This window comes from Martes martes (genome assembly GCF_963455335.1).
Source record: "Martes martes genome assembly, chromosome: 7".
NCBI lineage: Eukaryota > Metazoa > Chordata > Mammalia > Carnivora > Mustelidae > Martes > Martes martes.
In genome coordinates, this window is record NC_137894.1 from 125831833 (window position 1) to 125855280 (window position 23448).

At 41.7% G+C, this 23448-nt stretch overlaps 1 protein-coding gene across 14 annotated transcripts in view; it reads right to left on the bottom strand.

Annotated features, from left to right (window-relative positions):
• Window positions 1-23448, bottom strand: part of NRXN3 (neurexin 3) — a gene marked incomplete at both ends in the record, with an annotated part of 1490367 nt that overhangs the window by 340692 nt on the left and 1126227 nt on the right. For all 14 annotated transcript variants that reach the window (XM_080809449.1, XM_080809437.1, XM_080809438.1 and 11 more), the window contains one exon: window positions 21853-22034. In XM_080809449.1, coding sequence (XP_080665575.1) covers window positions 21853-22034 — 182 coding nt within the window. The remainder of the gene's footprint in view (window positions 1-21852; window positions 22035-23448) is intronic.

The following is a 23448-nucleotide window of genomic DNA, read 5'->3' on the forward strand; positions in this document are numbered from 1 at the left end:
CAAGAAAAGCAATTATCTTTTTGTACAGTATTGATCTGTCTGGACATTGCCTCTCAGTGGATCATCCATTTAGTTCTGGAATTTAAAAATCCTCACAATGCCAACCTGTGTTACCAACTGAATTAATGTCCATTCCTCACCTGCAGGCACCCACCATTGGTCAAGTTCACTATCATATTAAGCTGTTTGACAATGGAATTTCACTCAGGAAGGAAAATACTTTGGTTTATGTTGTGCATATATTTGGAATTTCTTCACTCAGCACCATTTAAGACCCTAAACTTTGATTAATTAACTAAGCTCCAAAATTGAAAGCATGCTCTTTGGGAGGAAACACACGAGATTAGCCACAGAAGCCTTAAAGAATTTACTATATCATAGTATTTTCCATGTATGACTGATAAAAATCTGTTTAGGACAATCTGGTCATAGAATGCCAGACATCATCTTCTGAGGCTTCATGTAATTCATGATACCACTAAATTCTTTGAAGGTTTCATTGGTAAATATATTCTAAAATATGATACATTAACATTAACACTATTTTACAAAATCACTTTGAAAAGAGAGACAGCACTGGAGAGTAGGGACCTGCTGACAAATTCAAAATTTTTTTTCTTTATTTACTGATGCATAAATTAGATTTAGGGTGATTTTTTCTAGCTGACCAGCTAGTTTTCTCAATATTAATATTAAGTAAACATTAACATTCAACTGCATTTTAATTGATTCTTTTTAAAAAATATTTTATTTATTTATTTGACAGAGATCACAAGTAGGCAGAGAGGTAGGCAGAGAGAGAGGAGGAAGCAGGCTCCCTGCTGAGCAGAGAGCCCGATGCCCAGCTCGATCCTAGGTCCTGGGATCATGACCTGAGCCCAAGGCAGAGGCTTTAACCCACTGAGCCACCCAGGCACTCCCATTTTAATTGATTCTTTTGAAGTTTGGATACAATACACAGGGACTCAAGAGCTAGAACTTCTGGATATTCTTTCTTGAGTTGGCCAAGCCAGATTAACAGCAGCAAAGAAGTGATAACTTCCTGATGTGAGCACTCTAGTTCAGTAGGTATACCAGCAAGTTCCAGGAACTCATCTTTGAGAAGGCAGATAGATGTCTACTTATGACTGGTCTGGGTCATAGTTATTGTGGTCTATGATTGCCAGTTGGTTATATCTATCAGACAATTGATTGTCTCCTAAAAGAGAGACATCCATAATCTTAAGATGATATAAAAATAGTAAAATTTTGACAGAAATAATATTTAAACCAAGTAAGATGCTTCTTAGTGCTCAAACATACTCTCTGCCTAAATTTACTCTTACTTAGGAGAAAAGAGATTACCTTCTCCAAATCAAATATTCTGTGGAAAATTTTGCCACTTGTCTGTCATGCTAATTGGCATTTGTTGATAGATTCACATTCTTCCCCCAAAGATATGTAAAGTCATATCTTATCAGACTACATAAAGCCCCCTTGGCAAGATTTTGAGGGCTCTGCCTACAGTACCAATTTTCAAGATTTTCCCAGCAATCATTTCCCCGAAGCCTTGTGACTGGCTTTCTCTCTTGTAGACACATGAGTGGAAAAGCTGATAAAACAATCTCTTGGTTTCATCTTGTAGCCTTCCACTCCAGGGACCAATATGACATGAGCGTGCCATAGAACAGAATAGCGTGGAGCCTGAAGGATTCAGGGGACAGATTGTGTAGGTGTTAGGAAATCCCAGAAGAAGAAAGAACCCGGATTTTCGTTTTAGGTACACCTGGATTTAAATCTGGTCTCAGCGGTTTACAAGTGGCAGAACCTTGGCAAGTCACTTAACCTCGGAATTTCGGATCTCCAGTTGTTACAGGAGGATAATAGTTTCTATTTTTGAGACTTTGAGGGGATTACAGGGAAAACAAAACAAAATAAAAGCAGACACATCCACTCCTACACACACACACACACACACACACACACACACTTGTGCACCAGTAGTGCTTTATGAATAGCAGCCGTTTTTATAAGAAAATAGTCACTCTGTTTAAAGGGTATTTTTAATTCTAATGAAGTATTTGAATTGGGTTTGCACCTCACTTGGGGGCTTTCTTTCTCATGAAAGGCAAATTATTAGTTATTTGAAGGGGTGTCTAATTGCTTCTTAAGAAGGGTCTTCTTTCCTTCCAGATTAACTTCCACCCCTACTCCAATTGGGCTGACTGTTCACATTTGTGATTATCTGCATTAATCATGCAAAATGTAATACAGAAGAAATCTGAAGAGGGATTTAGAAAGAGGGAACTCTAAAGGGAAGTCCTTCCCCGTTATTCTTGGGCTATCCTTTGAGTAAAACGAGGCACATACCTATGGCAGGCGGTTTAATACCAGTGCAGATGATAAATTACTTGGCCGACCTGTGCAAACTCCTATAATTTTTCCTTCTCAGTTAGGAGTAAGGTGGGCCTTGGGGTTTACTTGACTGGACTGATGTGCCACTGGCACCAATTCAGGAGCTCAGGAAACATTACACTGTACAGAGACCCCCTTCCTCCATGCGGTCCATTACGTAAGGCCACAAGTAGACAGAAGTGCACGAGAAGAGAAATGCAAGGCATGAACAGCACCAGGGCTGAAGACCAGCCTCCGAGAGGCTTTATACCTACGAAGATATATTATGTAATCCTGGCACAAAAAAGCAGATTGGTCAACACAACCCAACCGCTGAACTGGAAACTCTTATTTAGCAACCCTGGATATTTTATGCATTCCCTGCCATCGTCCTGTGTTTCTAAAATAATGAGGAGCTTTTATGTGTCAAGTACAGTGTTGTGTACATTACATATGTGGTCACATTTCATTTTCTTAACAGGTGTGGAAGGTATAGATTATAACCCTGAAGTACAGCTCCAGAAAGTGATAGGCAACTACTTAAGACCATCGCAGGAGGAAAAGACAGAGCCAGGATTAAAAGCCAAGTTGTTCTGATAGAGATCAAAAACATTGTTGAAAAGATGCCTGTGGACTTCCTCTGAGATCTCCTTGACCCTGTTGCTTGCAGCAGATGACCATAAAATTTTTTTCACTGGCAAGTTTAAGACTGTCAAATGTGAAATTCCTTGACTCTCTTCCTGTTCATAATTTTGGTACAATTCCCCAACCCTGTTTTCATTTTTGTTCTATAGGACAGGTGACCAAAATTAAACCACCCCCCTTGGTTTTTCTTCCCTTTCCCTGCTTCCTTCCCCTCCAAGTTGGCCAATTTTGTCTGTGTCTTCTCCCATGCAATGTCAGTCTCTGCCTTTGTACTGGCCCTTTCTCTTGTGCCTGAAAACATCCTTACATCTCCTTTCTACACACATGCACACTCTTATATCTATGTCATTACCTTGATGGAGATGACCTAGGAGTTGTAACTCCGTGAGGTAAGTAGGGCATACATAGGCCCCATTTTTGCATATCAAAAAGCTTATTGTCACAAGCTAAGTGACTCTGGGGTCTTGAACCCTATGGTCAAGACCTTGACAGTGGCAGAAGAAGGGAGTATAAAACTCAGGTCTCCTGCTCTCTTTCTACATGCAAAGCCAACGACCACTCAATGCCAGTTGTGAACTCAAGATGGCCTCTTTCAGGGAAGGTCACCACAGAAAGTTCCACTTTCATCTCTGGAGCATGGAGACTGCCTCATGCGTGGAACAGAGCTGCCAGCCCCAGGTGCTGGGGCCCTGCTTATGATAAGTGACACATCTCTAATTGTTGCATTGCCCAGACATCATAATCCGTCCTCCCAGGTATGAAGGCCCATTAATAACTCTCTGGGGAAGGGAGGCAGTGTCCCAGATGCAGTCTTGTCACATGATCTGCTCTCTGATACAGAGTTCCCATAATCAGTGCTAACATGCCCTCCAATGTGTCACAACACTCATTGTCTCTCAGCCTCTCACAATATACACGAGGAAGCAAACCCCTTATCATTTAATAACACTCCCTGATACTGCACACTGGAGAAAATGGAAACACTCCGAGGGAGAGGAGAAAGCTAGTTATGTGAGGAAGTTATTAAGGTTGCAACGCAGGCTCTCAGGAGGCTGAGAGTTCAGACAGAGGAACAGATCCTACTTTAACCCTATTGCTGCCATCACCCTCACGCTGGGCAGACTTCTGACAGGACAGGGGCCCCATGCAGATAGAGGAGATGCTTCAGGGGGATGAGAAGAGAAAAAAATAACTATGGAGTCTGTGTTTCTGCTCTGCTGAATGAGGTTTTGTGTCATTGTTTTCACCTTCAAAGGAAATACGGTTTGACATGGAACACCAGTTGAGAGTCTGTCCTAGGATTCAGAACTGATTTTGGTCATAAGCATATGCATTGGCCTCGGGGTACGTGTTTATACAGTGGAAGAAAAATGTTTTCCCCTGGTTAGCATGAGGGCATGCTACAAAATGGAATATATGGTATAGGGCAAAGTGCTGTAAGCTTTCAGGAGAAACTATTAATAAAGTGATGACAATAATAATAGCTAACATTTAAAAGACCCTTAGGATGGGGTCAGGCAGTAGTATATTAGGACTTTCAAGGTGCCATCTCATTTAATCCTCACGCCAACCCAATGGAACTTTATTGTTCTCCCTTTCAACAGATGGGAAAACTGAGGCAGGGGACGCTATGTAACTTGCCTAAAGTCACAGAGCTTTTGAGGAACAGAGTCGGGATTTGAACCAAGAAAGTCTGGCTCCAGAGCATGCACTTGGTAAAGAAGTCTACTGTTAAGTAGAAACCTTGAATTTTATGTTGGTGAGAGAAACAGAAAGAGAGAAACAGAGACATATGGAGAACCTGTAGAGAGGGCTCAACAGGAGGGAGCACGAGAGATCAGAGACCATGTAGGCAAATGATACCTCACCATCAATAGAACCCTTTAACCCACCCTCTTCTCCAGCCTTCAGGAGCTCAGTCTCTACCTTCCTCAAACTCTACCAGAAACAGAACACCAGGCATATTCCTTATACACTACAATCTGACAACCACGAGGCTTGTGTTTTACCCCCAGCCTTCTCACTAGCCAACTGGGACCCTAGGTAGGTAAGTCTCTGGGTCTCCACATGGTTACCTCTAAGATGAGTGTTTGGATGACAGCCTCTCAGATGCCCTCCATGCTTGAACCATTCATTCTGGACTTCTGACTGAGAAGCTGCTGAGCCTGGCCACTCGCTCTATCAGTACAGAGATCCCCACCAGAGCAGGCATCTCCAAAGTGGGCTGAGCATCCCCCAGAAGTTCCAAGGTGGGTTCAGTGGGGTTTTGGCAAAAAATACTGGAACGTCTATTCTTGAAATCTTCACTTTTAGAAATTCTGATGTTGCTGTATGTTTCATAATATAAACAACAGGTTAGCATGTGTGCACACTACATTAAACACAAATATAAGTAGTGCACGGTTATTTTTTTTTTTTTCTGTGTGTGGACAATCAAAAATGTTTGGAGGCCACAATACTTGAGAGCTAAGCTGGGTCTGGCTCTTTGCAGTGCTCCCCAGAGGCTATACCCAATTTGCCATATTGGTGGAATCCGACCAATGCCTGTGGACATGGACTAGAACTTAAAGCTAGCACCAAGTGGTTCACGCTGCAATTTATTTTTGCTTCCTAAAATTCAATGCTTAATGCCGTTTCCTAATTTTAAACCACAGGGGCAGGAATGATATCAACAATAACAACAGCAACAACATTATTTATGATAATACTGGTTTAAAAGCGTGTGTACTAGGGGAGAAAGTCCATCGCATTACACAACCATATCTGAAGCCCAGGTTTTTCAGGAAAATATTACTCTAAAGGACAGGTGCAAGCGCCCAATGGAATCAAGACATTCTCTCTCAGAAAAAAAAAAAAAAAATCATCATTTACTCTTAAGCCTGTGTGATTATCCTTACAGTACACTAAAATATATGAAACATGTTGACAGTGCCCTGTTAGCTTTCTCTACCATTCTGTCTATTTTTCTGAGTCACAAATAGATTAAGTTCAATTTTGAAGTAATCCTCTCACTTGATTTCCCTCTCTATATTCAGATACTCACAGTGATGCCTGGAATATGATATGCTATTCTGACCTCTTTAGTTTGGGAAGAATATTGAAATATGAGAGAAGTTACAAAGATAGGCTCAAAAAAAAAAAAAAGGCAATGTTACAAAGGCTGGAAGATAAAACATAGGAGGAAAGGTGGGAAGAGCTAAATTTATCACGTCTGGCAAAGCAATGACTCCAGGGGACTAGATCACAGCCTATAAATACCTTCCAGGTAACAATATAATTGAAGGGAAAGAATTATTCATAGTCTCAGAAGATGATATGACTGGAAGCAATGGCCTGAAGCAATGGAAGAAAAAGTTTAGGTAAAATTGTCAGGAGTAGTATAGGTGGGAGGGGAGTGGGAGAATTCTTGACTATCTGAGGAACGAAACGGGAAAAGTAATCCGGGAGGAAGCATTTGAAGCACTTTGATCCAGACAGCCCAAAGCTCTCGAGTAGGAAACAGGGATTAACAATGTGTTCCTCGATCATGAACCACCTTTCACTCTTAGGACAATACAGAGCTCTCACACGTACCCCTAAAAGGAGGCCCCCTTCTGAAAAGGCTAAGTAATTGGAGTTTTGTGTGAAGACTCTAAATTAGAGGCAAATAGTTAAGCACACTCGGACACACCAGTATTGTAAAGTTATGCATTAAAATATGATAGAAAAACTTGTTGTTTTATGCATATTATATGAAATGTCATATTTTAAGAATGACACCCAACTCTTCCCAGAAACACTAATGAAACCTTCATTTATAAATTACCATTCTGTGTTCAGTATGAATGTTCTCAAAGAGCACAAATAAGTGAGCCACTGAGTTGAAAGCATTAAATGTGCAATGCTAAATACCAGGTTATATCTGTGAAACAGATATGTGAGCCCCATATATTTTGGAGAGGGCAAACAGGTGCCCTTAGGACAGCAATGTAAAGGTCAACTTCTAGACCCTTCTAAATTAAGCATGTGTCTATGAAAATATTTGAGAGCTCAGTTTATGTATAAAATGCAAAGGTATGACCCCACACTGTTAACACAGTGAGAGGAGTCGGAATATCCAAGGTCTGCAGGTGTGGGACAGCCAAGGGGATGAATGAAGACGCTGAATGATTTGTGTGGCAGAGAGAGGGTGGAGGATACAAGTGGTTAGAAACGGCATGTCCATAAAAATGGCAACTGTCCCTTGTCTCCAGCTGGCTGATGCCACATAGGAACAGTGGCCCAGTATAGCTGAACCTGATGATTTTTTAAAGGGAAACTGGGAGTCTCAAGTTGTATATGAAGCATCTGAATTTTAAAATATATTTGTGTATTGGATGAGGCCCAAGGGACACTAACAGGGCATATTCTCTAAACTTCTCTCATTGAAGACAAGGGACTCCTTGTCTGAGATCAGGAACCAGGCATAGCATGTTGGCGGGGCTCAAAGAAGAAGTGGGCTTGTTTGTGCCATCCTGCTGAAGACCGGGGAGACAGACGGAAGAAAATAACTTCATTCCTGCTTTTTCAGTCTGATGGATCCAGGAAGGGAGGAAGTGTTGAAGCAATTGCAGTAGTTCCACTTTCAATGGCCCCAAGCAGCTGCCCTGTGTATGCTCAGGAATCTAAGCATGCTGACCGGGTTCATGACCAATAAGGAGGGTGCAGAGAGCTCTGGCCTCACTGTCAGTCATCAGGAACAGCGGAAACTCCCTCTGAGAGGGAATCAAATCTTCGTCTACTCAGAAGACAGAAGAGAACACAATGGTGAATTTTTATGGACACACACAGAAACTTAGTGGAAGTTTGTTTCCAGAAGGTGCTATGTGAAAAGCAATGGTTAGGTTTCTAAAATCTAGAAAGTCTCAGTCTAAGTTTATAAGGTGGCTCTTGGTGGTTAGAAATGGAGTATGAATTCACAGAAGAGTGTGGTTCGGGTTAGGCTCTTAAACACACACACACATACACATTTTTGCTGTTGGGTAAAATGAACTGTTCTTTTCTCAATTCTGTGATCTTGACCAGCTCACGTGTGCAAAACCACATGCAGAGAATTTGGCATCAAGTCTCACTATTTCACAAAATCCTTTGTCCTCTTGGAGAGAGAGGTGTGGGCTGAAGATACATACCTCATCGAGAAGTTTGGTTTTCCTGCTAGGGTTGGGGTTCATACCCAGGATAATTTGTTGTTAATATAATAGTCATATCAAACACTCAATTTTTACAAAGAAGCAATTTGTGGAAATATATGGGAAAGTCTCCCATAGAGCCTTCTATGTTCTTTCACACCTACTGTATAAAGTGGGTGTTTTTGTTTTGTTTTGTTGTTTAGAAGGAAAGAGCTAATGGTAAGGTGGCCAGTTCCAGAAGGGGGTCTGTTACAAGATGGTGAATCCCCAATTTTGGATGAAACGCATTTAACTGTTCTCTGGAGAATCTTTGTAAGATAATCATTCCCAGAGTCTCTGCAGAGACCTAGCTCAAACAAAAGATCAAGATTTAGAAAAAAGACTTGAATGGTGTTCCCCAGAGCTGACTTACTGTGTCTGCATTTCAGTCCAATGTTTGCCTGTGTTTAACGCACACACACAGCTTGAAGAAGGAAGCGCACACTCTGTGTTTTGCAGTGTTTGGGTGTGAATCAAAGGGAAACATGTGGTCCCATTCTGTTTCCTGTGGCATTCAGTGAAGTGAAGGAAAAACCTAATTTGTACTGATACTGTCACCACAGGCGCTGCTCTTGTAATCGACTGGGTGTGGGGCCTGGGAGCCCTAGGTCAATATGTGGACGGGATGGTATAAGCAGGCTTAGAGAACATACTGGAAACAGTGCGGTCTATCTCCCAGGGAGGGTGAGTTTTCATTTGATTTTGGTCTTTTTTTTCCCTCTTCTCAGTTAGTACTGTCTGGATGCCTCAAGCAATTTGCTGTCTGTGAAATAAAGATGGATGTTCTGAAGGCGTCCTGCATGATTACAAAATAAAACACTAGGAATGGCCACAGTCATCTCAAAGAAAAAGGCACAGACATGGAGGGTAAAGATGTTATTCCTTTTTGTTTCATTTTGGTACTGGAAACAACCTAGAGTGGTTGTTCACAGTGATCTCAGTAGAACTAGCTGGTGAGAGAGCCCTTTGCATTCTTCTTTGATTATAAGAATAAGAGAGGTTCACATGCAGATTTGGGAAACCGAGAAGAGTACAAAGATGGAAATAAGAGTTTGGTAGGGATTTGCCAATCTGTTACTATGTCAATTAATTAAATATATAGGACATTGCATTTTCAGCAAATTCTGCAGAACCCAGGTTCTGATTGCCTGTACCCATTAGAAGGTAAGCTCCATGCAAACAGGCAATTTGTCTATCTTATCTAGCCCTGGATCCCCAGGTCCTAGAATTTACCTGACATATAGTAGCAGCTGGTTGGATAAATAAATGAATGAATCGTCTTTCACTAAAACAGGCTGGTAATCTCTGCCTGCCTGGCTAATTTTAACTCGGCAAATCTATTCCTCCCACTTCCCTTTTTTCTAAAACCAAGTTTGTCATATTATACTTCTTGTTATGTGTCCCTATTCCTATTCTCAACTAAACCTCAGGGAGATTTTTGTTTTATTTTTAAAGACAGCTGCTCTTTGTGGGTAGTCAAGGACTTCCCCCAGTGCACCTTCACAGGGCTTTAGGAAACATGTCGCACCAAGCTCATTTTCCTCTCTCACACTTTAGTCTCGAATTTAAGCTTTGCTGTTTAGTCATGCAACAAAACCAGCTCCAGTATTGCTGATCTAAGTAGCAAACATGAAAGCCTATTAGCCTTAGGAATTAGGCATCAAGTCAGGGGCAAGTTGAATGGAATCTGCTCCCACTCTAAGAAAATGTGATTTCCAGTGTAAAGGTCTCCCTTTCAAGTTTTTACTGTGTTCTCCCACTAGATGTTAGAAGCTAACAGGCCAGTGGATAACAGCCTGGAGCTGTTGTGAAGACACTTCCACCTGGTTTTAAATTAGAAATAAAAATTAAATACTGACTGCAGGGAGACTAAATGTGTCTCCTCCGTATTATTTGAGATCAGTTAGGGTTTTCAAGCAGGGATATTTGAAGACTTCTAATATGGCACTTATCATACCTAAAATATGAGAATGCATTTATCTAGTAATCTCTGCTCAGATATACTACATTTGAAAGGATTTGTGTTAAAATTTGGGGGAAAACGTCACCTCTGAGCTTCTCGTAGCACCATATTGCATTTAAAACCTCAGATTAGTTTCCAAGCCTATTCTGCACAGGGATGTTTAAGAAAGTGGTTTGGGAGTAATTGGGTGCCTAATGCCATTGAGACAAAAACAAATACTGGGAAGCAATAAAAGGTAATGTAAAACCGAGAGTTTCTCTGAATCCCAAAGCAAAGTGACCTAATTCCAATTATGTATTCTGCTTTAGCCAAAATGCTGTGCTCCATCCCTCTATTTCTGTTTACCATTCTTTACACGGATCAAAAACAAAACAAAAAAAAATCACAGGCCCTATTAAATTCACCACATCTGACTTTAATATTAAATAGGTATTTATCCAAAGCAGTATGTATGATATTAGAATCAAACACACCACTATCTCATCTGTTCTCCTTTCCTGAAGATAAGGAACAAATGGCTACTTACTCCTTGGAGCTTTAGTTTCATAAACTCTAACACTGAGGCAATCTCACCGATTGGACCGCGGTGTGAGGACTGTAGAGTGAATGGGCTCTTATACACGAAGTAGCTCGCACAGTGACTAGACAATGAATAAAACAGCAAATGCAGGAGTGATTACAAAAATATGCATGCCATCAGGTGAGAATGTGGGTTTGTAGCGATGAGAAATCAAGCAGTAGAGTTTATTTCAAAAGGATTTACTAAGCCTACGTACTATACTTTGCATTTGAGAAAGGGCTGGATAATTTTATGACCATTAGTAACATTTGGAGCTATCCAAGCTAAAATGATGATGAGGGTAATCAGACTCCAGCCTCACCTGCACAAGGTGATCAACAGGAATCAGGGAGTGTGTTCTTTGGGGAATTGCAGTACGACCTGAAATCCAAACAGCCTCCCCCAAAATGATGTTCCAAGGGGTGAAGTGCAAGTTCTGAAGATGTATTCCAGATAAAAACAGCATTCGAAGACCACAGCCTTTCATGAGCTCTCACAGTTGGGCCATTCACATGTTGGCTCTGATTTGCCATTTGCCTGGTTGCTAACCCTCTTGTTGAAAACTGCAACCACCTTAGCCTCGCTTAGGTCCTCATTTCCAGGTCTCCAACCACAAACTCTTAGACATCAACAGCTTTGCTGGATGGTAGGTGCACATAAATTATTATGAAAATGATCTTATCTTCTTTATAGATCTATCAATAGTAACAGGGCCCATTTACATGCATTATCTCATTTGATCTTCCCCACAATACAATGAGGTTGGCAGAATAGTGTCTATTTCTTCACCATTCACATAAGATAACTGCTAGCTGGCGGAGTCTTCTGACTCTGAGTTAGCAACGCCATCGACAACTACTAAGAGAAGCACAGAATGACTACTGAGGAGACCAGAAGGACAAAGATTACATGCTATAATAAGTACCAAAAAAGAGAAACAAGGCATCCAACAAATGGATGGCACATAAAAGAGGTGTGACTAAAAGGTATGGAAAAATTAGCTCTACAGCTACATGTGTTTGAAAAACCTCTCTGACTCCTCTGGATCTCTGTAACCTTCACCATCTAGGTTTTCTAAGACCCTCTAGCTTTTTCTTTTTCGCTTCCTCTCTTTTCCTCCTGCATTTTGGAAACTTATGTACATATTTCCCAAGTTTCTATTCATTTATGTCCCCGTAGACCTTAGCAAGTCTCAGTTTCCCTTGTCATTTCAGGCTGCAAATTTTCAAGTCCCTGCTTCTGCCCACGTCTATCATCTGAGTTCATCACGCATTTCCAATTGGAACTCTCTAGACTGACCCTAGGATGCCTTATGTACGTGTTGGATCACTAACGTCAGACTCTCACTGCCTTAACCTAAAATTCATTTTTGTTACTTGTGCCCTGTTTTTACTGTTATTGTTAATGAAATTTAACCTTCCCAGTCTCCTAGATATTCCTTAATTCCCTCCCTTTCCATCCAACCAGATGGCAACACCTGTTGATTTTCTCTCTGGGATGACTATCCTTTTGTTTCATTTTTATTACCTTCCTATGATCATCATCACAGAATAAGTCCTTAAAAATGTTTTTCCTGGACTACTTAAACAATAACCTGCTATCTACTGTCCTTGAACCCATTGAAAGCCACTCTTTCAAGAGAGCCAAAGTAGTCCTTCTGAAAATTAAGCTTTGGGCATTTCATCTTCTGCTCATAGACTTTCAATGTCTTCTCATTACTTTAAGAAGCAATCTGTCAGTATGGCATTCAAGCCCTTCTCACTATGGGCCTGAAGTACCTTGAAAGAAAACAAGCAAACAAAACTGAAGCCCTAACTATCATGAATTTGGCATGAACCAGTTACTCATTAAGCATTTTCATATACGTTATTATAAATCTTCACACAGACTTGCAAGGTGGCATTACTACTTTCCTATCTCCATTTTACACAGCAGTCAATTCCTCCAAGGCCAGAGAGCTAGCCGGGGGGTAGAACTAGATCTTGAAACACAAACCACTTGCCTCTAAAAATAGGCTCTTTCTGCTATTCCACACTACCGGGCTTTTCCCTCAAGAGACTTATTCTGGTCAAATTGAACACCTAACAGATTTGGGAACATAGCCTGTATTTTCCTCCTTTGAGGAGGGAATCTTCCTCTAGCATGTTCTTCATGCTGGATATCTTCATCTAGCATGTTCCCTCTTTAGGTTCCAGCAGCCATAATCTGTCCCGCCCTGTCTGTATTCATTTCTTCATCTCTATAAACTATACTAGTCTCACCTTCCTTGGAATCTACCCAATGCCATCTGAAAACAGCCACCTGTACAACTTTTATTTGCCCCCTTGATGTTAAATTTTACATCACAACCCCAAATAAATTGCTATTCCACAAATACGTGTTGAATTAAATGATTACAATACTCTCTACTCTGAAACTTTCATTAGGAGTGTAATAGTAATTAAGAGTCAGAACTGGATTTGAATGCCTGCTCAGTGCTATCTTGGGAAATTTCTTTAGCTTCATTAAACATCAGTTGCCTCATTCATAAAGTGAGGATATTAATAGTGACTACCTCATTGAGTCGTTGTGAGTTCATAATAAAATGATGTAAACAGAATTCTAATGCAGTGACTGGTACCTGGTACTTTGTCAATCTATATTAGTGGTATAAGTGATAATAATGGTAGGAGTGTAAGACGATTTACTTATGGTCCTAAGTAAATGTAGGTAATAATCATCTGTGTCATTAAATTACCTGCCATTTTATAGAAAACAGAGTAGAAAAATAAACCAAATTAAAAGCAGTTAACTAAGGACTCAAGAACAGAATAAGAGACTTCAATTGTCAATCATCTCTTGTCATCCTGAGTATGAAATGACGTCAGGCTGAAGGTTAGCTTGATCAATCAACAGGGCTTATCTAAATGTCCTTCAGTGATTCCAGGCTCTAAAGGTGTCATCTCGGGCTGGAAAATGACAGGTCTGGCTGTCAGAACTATCTTTGAGGCTAATAGAGTCATACGGTTCCCTCTGCCATCTATCAGGGACACACTAACAAGTTGAAACAGCAGCAGCGACAGCATCAGGATGTAAGCATATGATGGTATAGAGTAGGTGGCTAATGAATTCCCCCATTAATACGCTGAGCTTCCATGCCTTCTGAATGCAGTCAGGGATCTAAAATCCATCATCTATAGCTTCAGGGAGTCAATGAGTTATTTCTTGCCCTGTTGCAGTGAACAATACCCCAGGAGTAATGGCTAGGAACAGTGTAAGTGGTTGGTCAATGAGATAACTCATCCAGCCGACAGCGTTAAGGTAGGTCTGCCATGAAGTCATATGCGCCCCAGCGTTCACTTGATGGTACCTAGAGTTTGCCTGGCTTGCCGCACTTCAAATTCACATGTCTAAAAAGCCTCTGCTATTCACAACTTGTTCAGCTGTCTGGTAACTGCAGTAATCTGGGCCGTAAGCCATGAGGTTGGCTTTAAATCAGTAGCATCCTGACTTCTCCTTAGAATCTTATATCACTTAAGTTGCAATCTCAGAAACCTGATTAAAGTCAATTTGTTATTTAGGAAAATAAAATAAATGGTTTCCTCTGACTTCAATTTTTTTTTAATTGATGAAAAAGTACCAATGATATTAAAAGCTATCTGTAACTGAAAGCTCACTGTACGCCAGGAGCGAACCAAGTGTGTTATATACATCATCTCACAATGTGCAGGAAACCTAATATCTCATCATTTAATTACTGTGGACTTTCAAGTCTGTTAGCCAATGTTGATTACAGTATCCCCCAAAATGTAGCACTTTGCCTGGCACATAAGAAAAACACTCATTTTAAATACACAAGTTGATGTTCATGAGCTAAATTCTCTGAATCCTAAGTTTTCTAAATTCGTCTTAGGTATGCATTGAGGGTTCTGAAACATGATTGTTATTGGCTAACAGTGAAAGAGTAGTGGATGTAAGTGATAAATGAGACAGATAGGGCCATTTGGCCTCTGCTTCTCATCATTGTTTACCATCCGTGAAATACTCTCTATACATTTTGCCAGCTCGATTTTTATGATGCATTATTATACATTTTATCTATCTGTTAAAATTCTCATTCACTTTTCCCACATATTTTCAGGAACCAAGTCTATAAAATGTTTTTACTTGTATGTGTGCTTTTATGTTTCCAGTTTACTTGATAACGGCAGTTTCTCATCCTCACTCAATCTGGCTCTACCCTCGTTAGGACACTGGTTGCAGCAAGGACTCTCCCTGGGCTCTGTTAATTCCCAAGTATAGAGCCAGGCTGTTTATGCCTTTATCTGATGCCCATGGTGGGCCTCAATCCTCTTTCATACTATCGGTGCCTAGAAAGGTTCTGCTCTCCTGCTACTACTACTACTTGTATATGCTTTGTCCTCCTCCTCTTTCTCTCTTTGGCAAGATACGATCTTTCCATTTTCCATGGTTCATACAAGTGAAGAAGGACCTTCAGGGCAAGGTGAATTACACATTTACTGGTGAGGTTAGAGCCCTTTGGAACATTCTACTGAAGGGCTGTGGAGGTACAAGACATCACCTTGTGTCATTGTACAGAGACAAAATGCCCTACAATGACATGCCAAGGAAGCTCCATGTCATATCCTACTGACCTAACCAGGTCTCGCTCAGAGGGACTCGGCTTCTTCACCCTGTGCTTACAGAACACCCCCCAAAGTCTCGATTGTGAATCTGATTAATTCAGAAACAAGTGCTTTCAATCAGATTCAACAGGAATTTGTTTTCAGAAACAGTCTTTTCAGGCTTTTACAAATACTTACCATGAGACTCTTCCTCTCACTTTTTTTTTTCCTCTATTGAAGTTATTCAGATATGTCATCAAGAAAACTACCATCCTACATTTGTGCAGTTTTTTTGTCCACAACAAACAACACCTAAATTCTTTATTCCATCTGAACCCCAGGAAAACCCTGTTGTGTAGTATTTTTGTTCCCATTTAAAAGAAGAGGAAGGTGAAGACCGGGGAGATGATGACTTGCTTACAGCCAAAGAGCTCACCAGATGCTGAGACTCAAATGCACATCTTTTGAGTTCAAATTAAACACATTGTTCCATGATGGCGTGCTGCCCCTCGGAACCAAGTGTGCCATCAAAATAAACAGATTTAGATAGAAATACTTTGGGACTAACTGAATTTGGAGAGAATACACCCCAACTCCCACGCAGGGAGCTGCGTCTGGTCCAGCCTGCGTAAGGGCTCACTTCATCAAATCCCCACTTCCACTCCCCTCTCCCACCTTCTTCTCCAACTCTGCCGGGATGGAACGGCTAAGCTGGAAGCTGCCGAGAAGATCCCCAGCAGGCCCTCTCCACAGAAGTGGCTAATGATCTGGAAAAGCTCCTAAGCCCAGAAAATCCAAAGAGGCCTTTTTCACTAAGAACAAATAGCAATGAAAGGGAATACGGAGCCAACCTGCCGTGCACAGTACTCTGTGGGAAACAAAATTGCATCTGTTGGACACCTTTGCTGTTTTCTTGTTCTTTCCCTCTCTACTTGCATTACCAGCCTCAGAAATGCCAACATTCCTCTGTACTCCTCTGCAGACTCCCCCAAATACAGCTCCTTTGGTCAAACCCAGTTCTGCCACTGGCCGAATCCAGACACAAATCTAAGGTACCACCTCCCCACCCAAGCTCACTGAAGACTAACTCAGCAGATGTTGATGGTTTCCTGTAAATATCTCACACAGAGACAGCCGAATGAAGCATCCGGGCCAGCAATTTATAGATGCAATAGATGTGAGGAACAGACCGTTTATCATAATTCAGCTCTGCTCCGATTTATTCTCTAGGAGTCTCTCCAAATGCTGTAAATTATAGAAAAACAATACCGTACAACACCGAACTTAATAAATATTCTATTTCCCCAAATATGGCACTGAGAGAATACTGTCAGCCTTTTATTTGGGGTGGGGCGGACAGTTTTCACAAGAATACTCGGCCATGATGAAAAGGGGGTAAGTCAGGACAGCGGTCTTCTCTCTTCTCCTACCCTCTTTTATCCAAGTATCTACATTATAAGTCAGGAGAGAAACAGCTGGAGAAGGTTATAGATTCTTGTCAAACAAAACAGATGCCCTGACACATAAATTTTCACTGTTCCTGAAAGGTTCATAATTAAAAAATGAATCCAAGAGGATTTACTGTAAATTACATGCAGGGAGAAAGAAATTAATAGCATATCTTTTTTACGCCCTGTATTAACTACATAAAGAGAAGCTAATTGTTGCCCAGTTATGCCCGACCTTCTATTTTGTAGGTGGTGATAGGAGGTTGTCAAGAGTTTCATGAGAGAATAGCAAGCACTTCATGGTAATCCTTTCTCTGGTCCTATTCAATTTTTTCCTGATCGGATAAACAAGGGTGAGTGTAACATGACACAGCTTCATAGAGCCTACATGGGAGGTCAACAGGCAGATGTCACTTGCATGTAATAGCGGCTTCTTTCCAAATATTGAGCAGATTAATTCCTCGACAATAGATTTCAATGGAGGAAACATATTTGAAGTAATATTTCCTTACAAATCCCTCTGCCCTGAGACACCGTCCCTCCACGGAATTTCATTTCATGCATACATACCGCAAGCAAAGCTCTTCTTGTCTTTGCCAAACACTTCTCATCTGGGATTTCATTAATATTATGATTAATAATGGACACAGAAAATAGTGCATCATAGAAGTGTGAATCAAAAAATGAAGATGTAAGCTAATTTGAAGCAAACCATCTCTAAATTATTTTACATCTCCTGGACTTCTCTGATTTTTTTTTTTTTGAAAAGATCTATTTCTTGTCTTGTTCAACACTTATTGTTAAAGCCTACTTAACCACCATGAGGCCCTGTGTGAGTGGGAAGACTTTAAATTTAAAAGAAAGAAAGAAAGAAAGAAAGGGAGAAAGAAAGAAAGAAAGAAAGGAAGGAAGGAAGAAAGAAAGAGAGAAAGAAGAGCCTCTGGTTCTTTGGCCAGAACAACAGAGAGTCTGAGCAAACTGAAATGGGAAAAAAATCCTTCACCTACAGCACATACCCCACCTCTGTCTTGGTGCCCCTTTCTTTACACCAATTCTTCACCCAGAGGCACCAATGCCTTCATTCCGCTCAAGCTTCCTCCTGCTATCCACCCAAATGTCATATGCCCCCGAATCTATCATGCTCCTTTCTCTCCAACCCTCCACAAAAAACTCAAATTCTGTTCAATCAGCTGACCTTGGCCTGGTGTGAGAAGGATCGTACCAAGACTAACAACTTTGAACCAATTAGCAAATGACTCAAGGGCTTCCAGTGGAGAAGGAGTTTAAGAAGATGCCAAGTTTCCTAAAGAGTTTTTAATGTGTGGGCATCTCAGGTTGACAAAGGGAAAGAAGGGGGAAAGTTCAAGGATAGGATCGCAGGTAGCCTAGAGCAAGGGTCATCCATCCAGCATCCATCCATCCAGGAAGTCCCATTTCAGTGCAGGGGGCAGACTCGCCCCCTGGAAGCCGGGACTCCTGCCTGCTGCATTTGCCTGCTGCTCTCAGAAGTCTCTCTACGAACTGTAAAGCTCGAAGTGACGAAGTGAGAGGCCCTCAGAGCTGGCCAACAGGAGGAAGCCTCTTTGCCATTCCCGCTCCGGGGTCTCCACAGCAAGCAGGCCTGTTGTAGAGAGGGTGCTCACCTCAGGGTCAGACTCCTTGGTGTTCTTGGAAGAACATTTTTCTCTTCCCTCAAATAGGCTAAATGGGTGGTGAAAAGGGCTTGTTCCAATGACCGAGTTACAGCAGCTCGAAACCTTTCAGGAATTCCTAGGACTTGCCTTCAGTACCAGCTTATAAAATACACGTTCTCAATCTCTCTCGCTCTCCCTCCTTCTCTTTCTTTACCATGCACCTGCCCCCTCCTCCCTCTCCCCGCCCAGCCACTCGCTAATTACTGAGTTTATACATGTTTTTGAGCAACTTGTGAGCTTGAAAATCATTCAGAAGAGCATCAAAGTACTCTTAGTTGTTTCCAGAATCGACAGCCACTGGAAGAATGACATTTGCCCATGTATAACCCCTTGCTGGGAGCACATCTCCAACAGGACAGGTCCTCTTCCCCAGGCCCAATGCCCCCTCCCTCCCTTGCCCCTGGGATCCACCCTGCCTCCCTCTCCTCTTTGAGTCTGCCTTCACTTCTTCTTTTCCTCTGGTGGGTTTCTCTTCTAGGTAAACTTCAAGCAGGGATGGATCCTTTTGTCTCCTGCCCAACCCTTTCCACTTTCCTTAATGGTCCTTAAATTATTTTCTTTTTGAGCAATGTTCTTTAACACAAGGAAGCAAGCCACGTGCATTAAACAAATCCATGTTTTATAGATTTTAAGTCACTCAGAAGTATCTTAGTTGGTTTATGGCTTCATATTCCTGGTGCACTTATGTCAATGTCCAAAACAAGAAGCAGGTTTTGGAATCAAGTCTTTTGATCTACCTGGATTCCTTTATTCCTGAGTGTGGTAAGGAACCTTCCCTTGGCTCTGCCTCAGACCTCAGGTTTTATCATGGGTTCTTTACGTCTCTCTGAAAAAGTTTGCAGCCTAGGGCAGGGGTCACCAAGGTATAGCCCACAGCTTGCTTTTATAAATGAATTTTGACTGGAATACAGTCACACGGGTTTTTTTTTGTTTTTGTTTTTGTTTTTGTTTTAATCTCTGGTAGACACCAGAGAAAATTCACTAGGGAATAAAAAACAGTTTTTAAATATTAGACCAATGAAGTGACCCCATGCTCAAGAAAGCCATGAGCATGTCTGGACCATTCCAGAAGGATATGGTTTCTCCACTTCATAGCTGTCTATCTTTTCTCTAAGAAGGTCAGATGACATCCCCTGATAAAAAGCAATCTGTTGGGGTTTTCTAGAACAGTTAAGCAATGATATAGCATCACTAGAAAAGGTCCACAGGGCCCAAGCGGGTCTACACATTTTGATGCAAAATTTATTCTTTTTTTGCTGTTAAAAATATTAAAACAGAATGCTACGGTTCCTCCTAGAAATTCCCAGGATCCTCATACCCTTTTATAAAAACAAAACATTTTAAGTACACTTTCAGAAAATAAGAAACATTTCTCTTCAAGGTACGGATGCTCTAAAACACGAATGGGGAGAAATGGATAAATCGGTAGCGTATTATCTGATTCAGAGAAGATGCTCATGGCTGTGCCAAATCATATTTTTCTTAGTAAGTCACACCGAACAAAAAAAGAAGATAAATCACCGTGAAAATGCAAGTGAGCTGGTAATAATAGCCTAGTTATAGCTGCCATGAAATAGTCATTAAGTTATATGCAGCATAAATCTCACTGAGTTTTGTAAATTATGGTGGTTTTTAGAGGCCAAATAAAGATAAACCATACAAATGATGGCTGCTTTTCTCTGTGCTCCTTGGAATGACTTTCTCAAACGCTTAAGCTCAGGCTCATAGGACCATATGGTCCTTGAAGCATCCGAGAAAGCGTAAAGGTTCATAACTCCATCAAGACCCCTCTTTCACATCTTAAAGGTGATCATTCCTAACCAGCCCTTCCCTGCAGTCTTCCCTGGTTCTGGCTCTCACTCAGTCCGGACAGGCTTCCGGCTCAAGCCTTACACTTCTAGCTGCTCCTGTTTCCAAGGTATATTGGAAGAGCAGGTGCTGGAGATGGGCAGCGCTGGCAGGCTGAACTGGCTGCGGGCGGTTCCAGCCAGCCCCGGAGACCAGCAATAAAATCCCACTCTCTGCCTTCCTCGGTAGACCGGCACATCAGCAAGACTCCGATCCAAAGATGCCCAGGAAAATGTTCCTTTTCCTCCTTTTTGGAGGTTGGTGGTAATCCCCAGTTGATTTTTCCTTGCAACTGCTTTGTTCCCCCTGCTATTTAAACTGAATTCTTATTGCTCCAAATTAAATCCATTCTTTCTGGCCTTGTCATTGCTAACTAATGAGAACAATTCCTCTCTTTGCTCCTGGTAGCTGCACTTTGGGTACTTATGGATGAGAATCATATCCTTCCTTAGCCTACTTTCCTAACTGTGGACCGCACAGGTGATAAAATGGGTTAATTGTTGCTATAAAAATATTTTCTATCCTCATAACAAAGTAATTTTTTCCTCCAAATCATTTTAATTTCTTGGAATTGCACCGTGTTCTTAATAATCTGCAGTGACTGAAGTTGCAGTCCTGTTGGGCTTAGATATACAAGCAAAATGTTGGATATACAATACACATGAATAGAGCAATCCTGGCTGATTGTGCTATCTCCTTTTTGCCCCGCCCACTCTGGTCTCGGTTTTTAATCACGGTTTTTACACCTGTACGAGGAAGTCTGCAGCCTAGAGCAGGGGTCATCCAAATAGAGCCCAGAGACTGCTTTTTTTTTTTTTTTTTTCTTTTTTAAGGAGGTTCCATGCCCAGTGTGAAGCCCAAAGCAGGGCTTGAACTCACAACCCTGAGATCAAGACCTGAACCAAAATCAAGAGTCAGATGCTTAACCAACTGAGCCACCCGGGCCCCCCTGCAGACTATTTTGTAAAATAAATTTTTATTGGAATATAGCCACATACGTTTCTTAAAAGCATGTTATCTGTGGCTGTTTTCACATTACAACGGCAGAGCTGAGGGGCTCTCACAGAGACTGTGTCACTTGTGAAGCCCAAAATACTGACCGTCTGGCCCTTTACAGAAACACTTCGCTGACCCCCAGCATAGTCGGTTAACTAGTAAAACCCAACTGGGCTTTACTACTTGCACCAGGTTCAGGCAAAGTACCGGGTAAATCTCTCATTTACACCCAGGCATTCTGCTAAACATTTCACGACAGGCCAAACCACACAGCCGGGAAGGGAGTCTGGACTGAAAGCATTTCTCATAGTTTATCCCCAAAGCACCCCACGGGCATCAAGGTTCACATCTTAAAGGGACAAAAAAGGCTTGACACAGAGACTAACCCTGGGTTACGGCTCCAACACACGTAGGCAATTTTTATAATCATGTGCCCCTTTGCTGAGTCCATCTAGAACGTTCTGTTGCATTTATCTGGCTCACCGACTCACACCAGCAGGTAGACAAAGAAATCCAGGCCAAGGCCTGGTACTCACTATGTGAAGCTGGAGGAAGTCGCCAAGGCCCGGAGCACTGTCGATGCGCACCAAGATGCCATCCTTCACGGTGGTGCTGAAGCCCACAGCCAGGCGGTCCGAACGCGTGCTGGGCCGATCATTGGCCGGCCAGGTGTAGAGGATGAGGCCTCCACTTTTCCCAAAGATGTACGTAGCGCCAGCTGCAAAAGCAAGGAGAGAGGGAGCCATCAGGGCGTGTACCGTGCGTCCCCAGCTACAGGCACACTGTGGAGACTCTGCACGGACAGGGACAGCTGCGGAGAGGAAACGACCCCCACACGCTGGTGGTATTTGGTTACTGAGAGGGATGGCATCCAAGGTCTCGGATGGAGGCTGTCACCCTAAATTAAAGATGCAAGCAAAATGAATTAATATCAAAGCAGATGTTAGCGAGAGACACCCCTAACATCTTCACTTCCCGCTGTGTAATGGCAGAGGGCAAGTAAGATGCTGTGTCTGGGAATGTGGGTATGTTGTGACAAACAACTTTCCCGATCTCAGCAGCAGAATGAATTTTCCATCTTGGCTAGGACAGGCATGAGAGAGAAAACTAGTCCCCCCACCTCTTAGCTCCCAGAACATTCTGGCCTGTGGAGTTAGGAGCCGTTCCGGGAATGCCTTGCAAGACTGGATGTAAGGTGTAAGTCCAAAGCCATCATCCTTTTCACACCTGGACCTGCTACCACCCCCACAGAAAAGCAAGCTGGAGCCTGAGAAAACCAAGTTCTGCATTTTCCTATTTCACTCTTACATCGCTATAAAAAATGTGATAAAAATTAACTCCAGAAGCCTCTTAAAAATTAACTTATTTCCCTAGTGATGGTATTTATCTGGTATAATATAACAGCTTCCCTCTCTTTTCCAAACTAAATTTCAAAAAGGAAATATAGGAGACATAGAAAAAAATCTCACAAGGACGAATTTGGAACATAAATGGTATTGCCACTTAGGAATAGTGGGTTTATCGGTGTTTTTAGTATTTACTGCCTTTTCACTCTTATTATTTACAAAGCCAGAGATTAGTAAGATTATATTAATTTAAAAATACTCAGAAAACAAGCAGGAAGAAAAATAAAGAAAATATTTGCAACTCATAAATCTTAAAAGTCCGTTGTTAAAAATGAGTTTTTAGGGGCGCCTGGGTGGCTCAGTGGGTTAAAGCCTCTGCCTTCGGCTCAGGTCATGATCTCAGGGTCCTGGGATCGAGCCCTGCATCGGGCTCTCTGCTTAGCGGGGAGCCTGCTTCCCCCTCTCTCTCTGCCTGCCTGTCTGCCTACTTGTGATCTCTGTCTATCAAATAAATAAATAAAATCTTTAAAAAAAAAACAACAAAAAAACCACAAAAAAACGAGTTTTTAAATCTAAATTTGGAGGAAAGCATTCAGATTTGGTAGCCGGGACAGACTACATCATTATAGTTTCTATGGCCATCTGTATGTTCCCCACAGTGAGTACTTCCATACGTTACTCATCTCAAAGTTCAAAGACTATTTGACAGCAGATCTTCTTCTCTGTTCCCACGGAACATGGTCCAATTCTTAAAACTATTTTAAAGCAGCATTAGATAAGCATTCA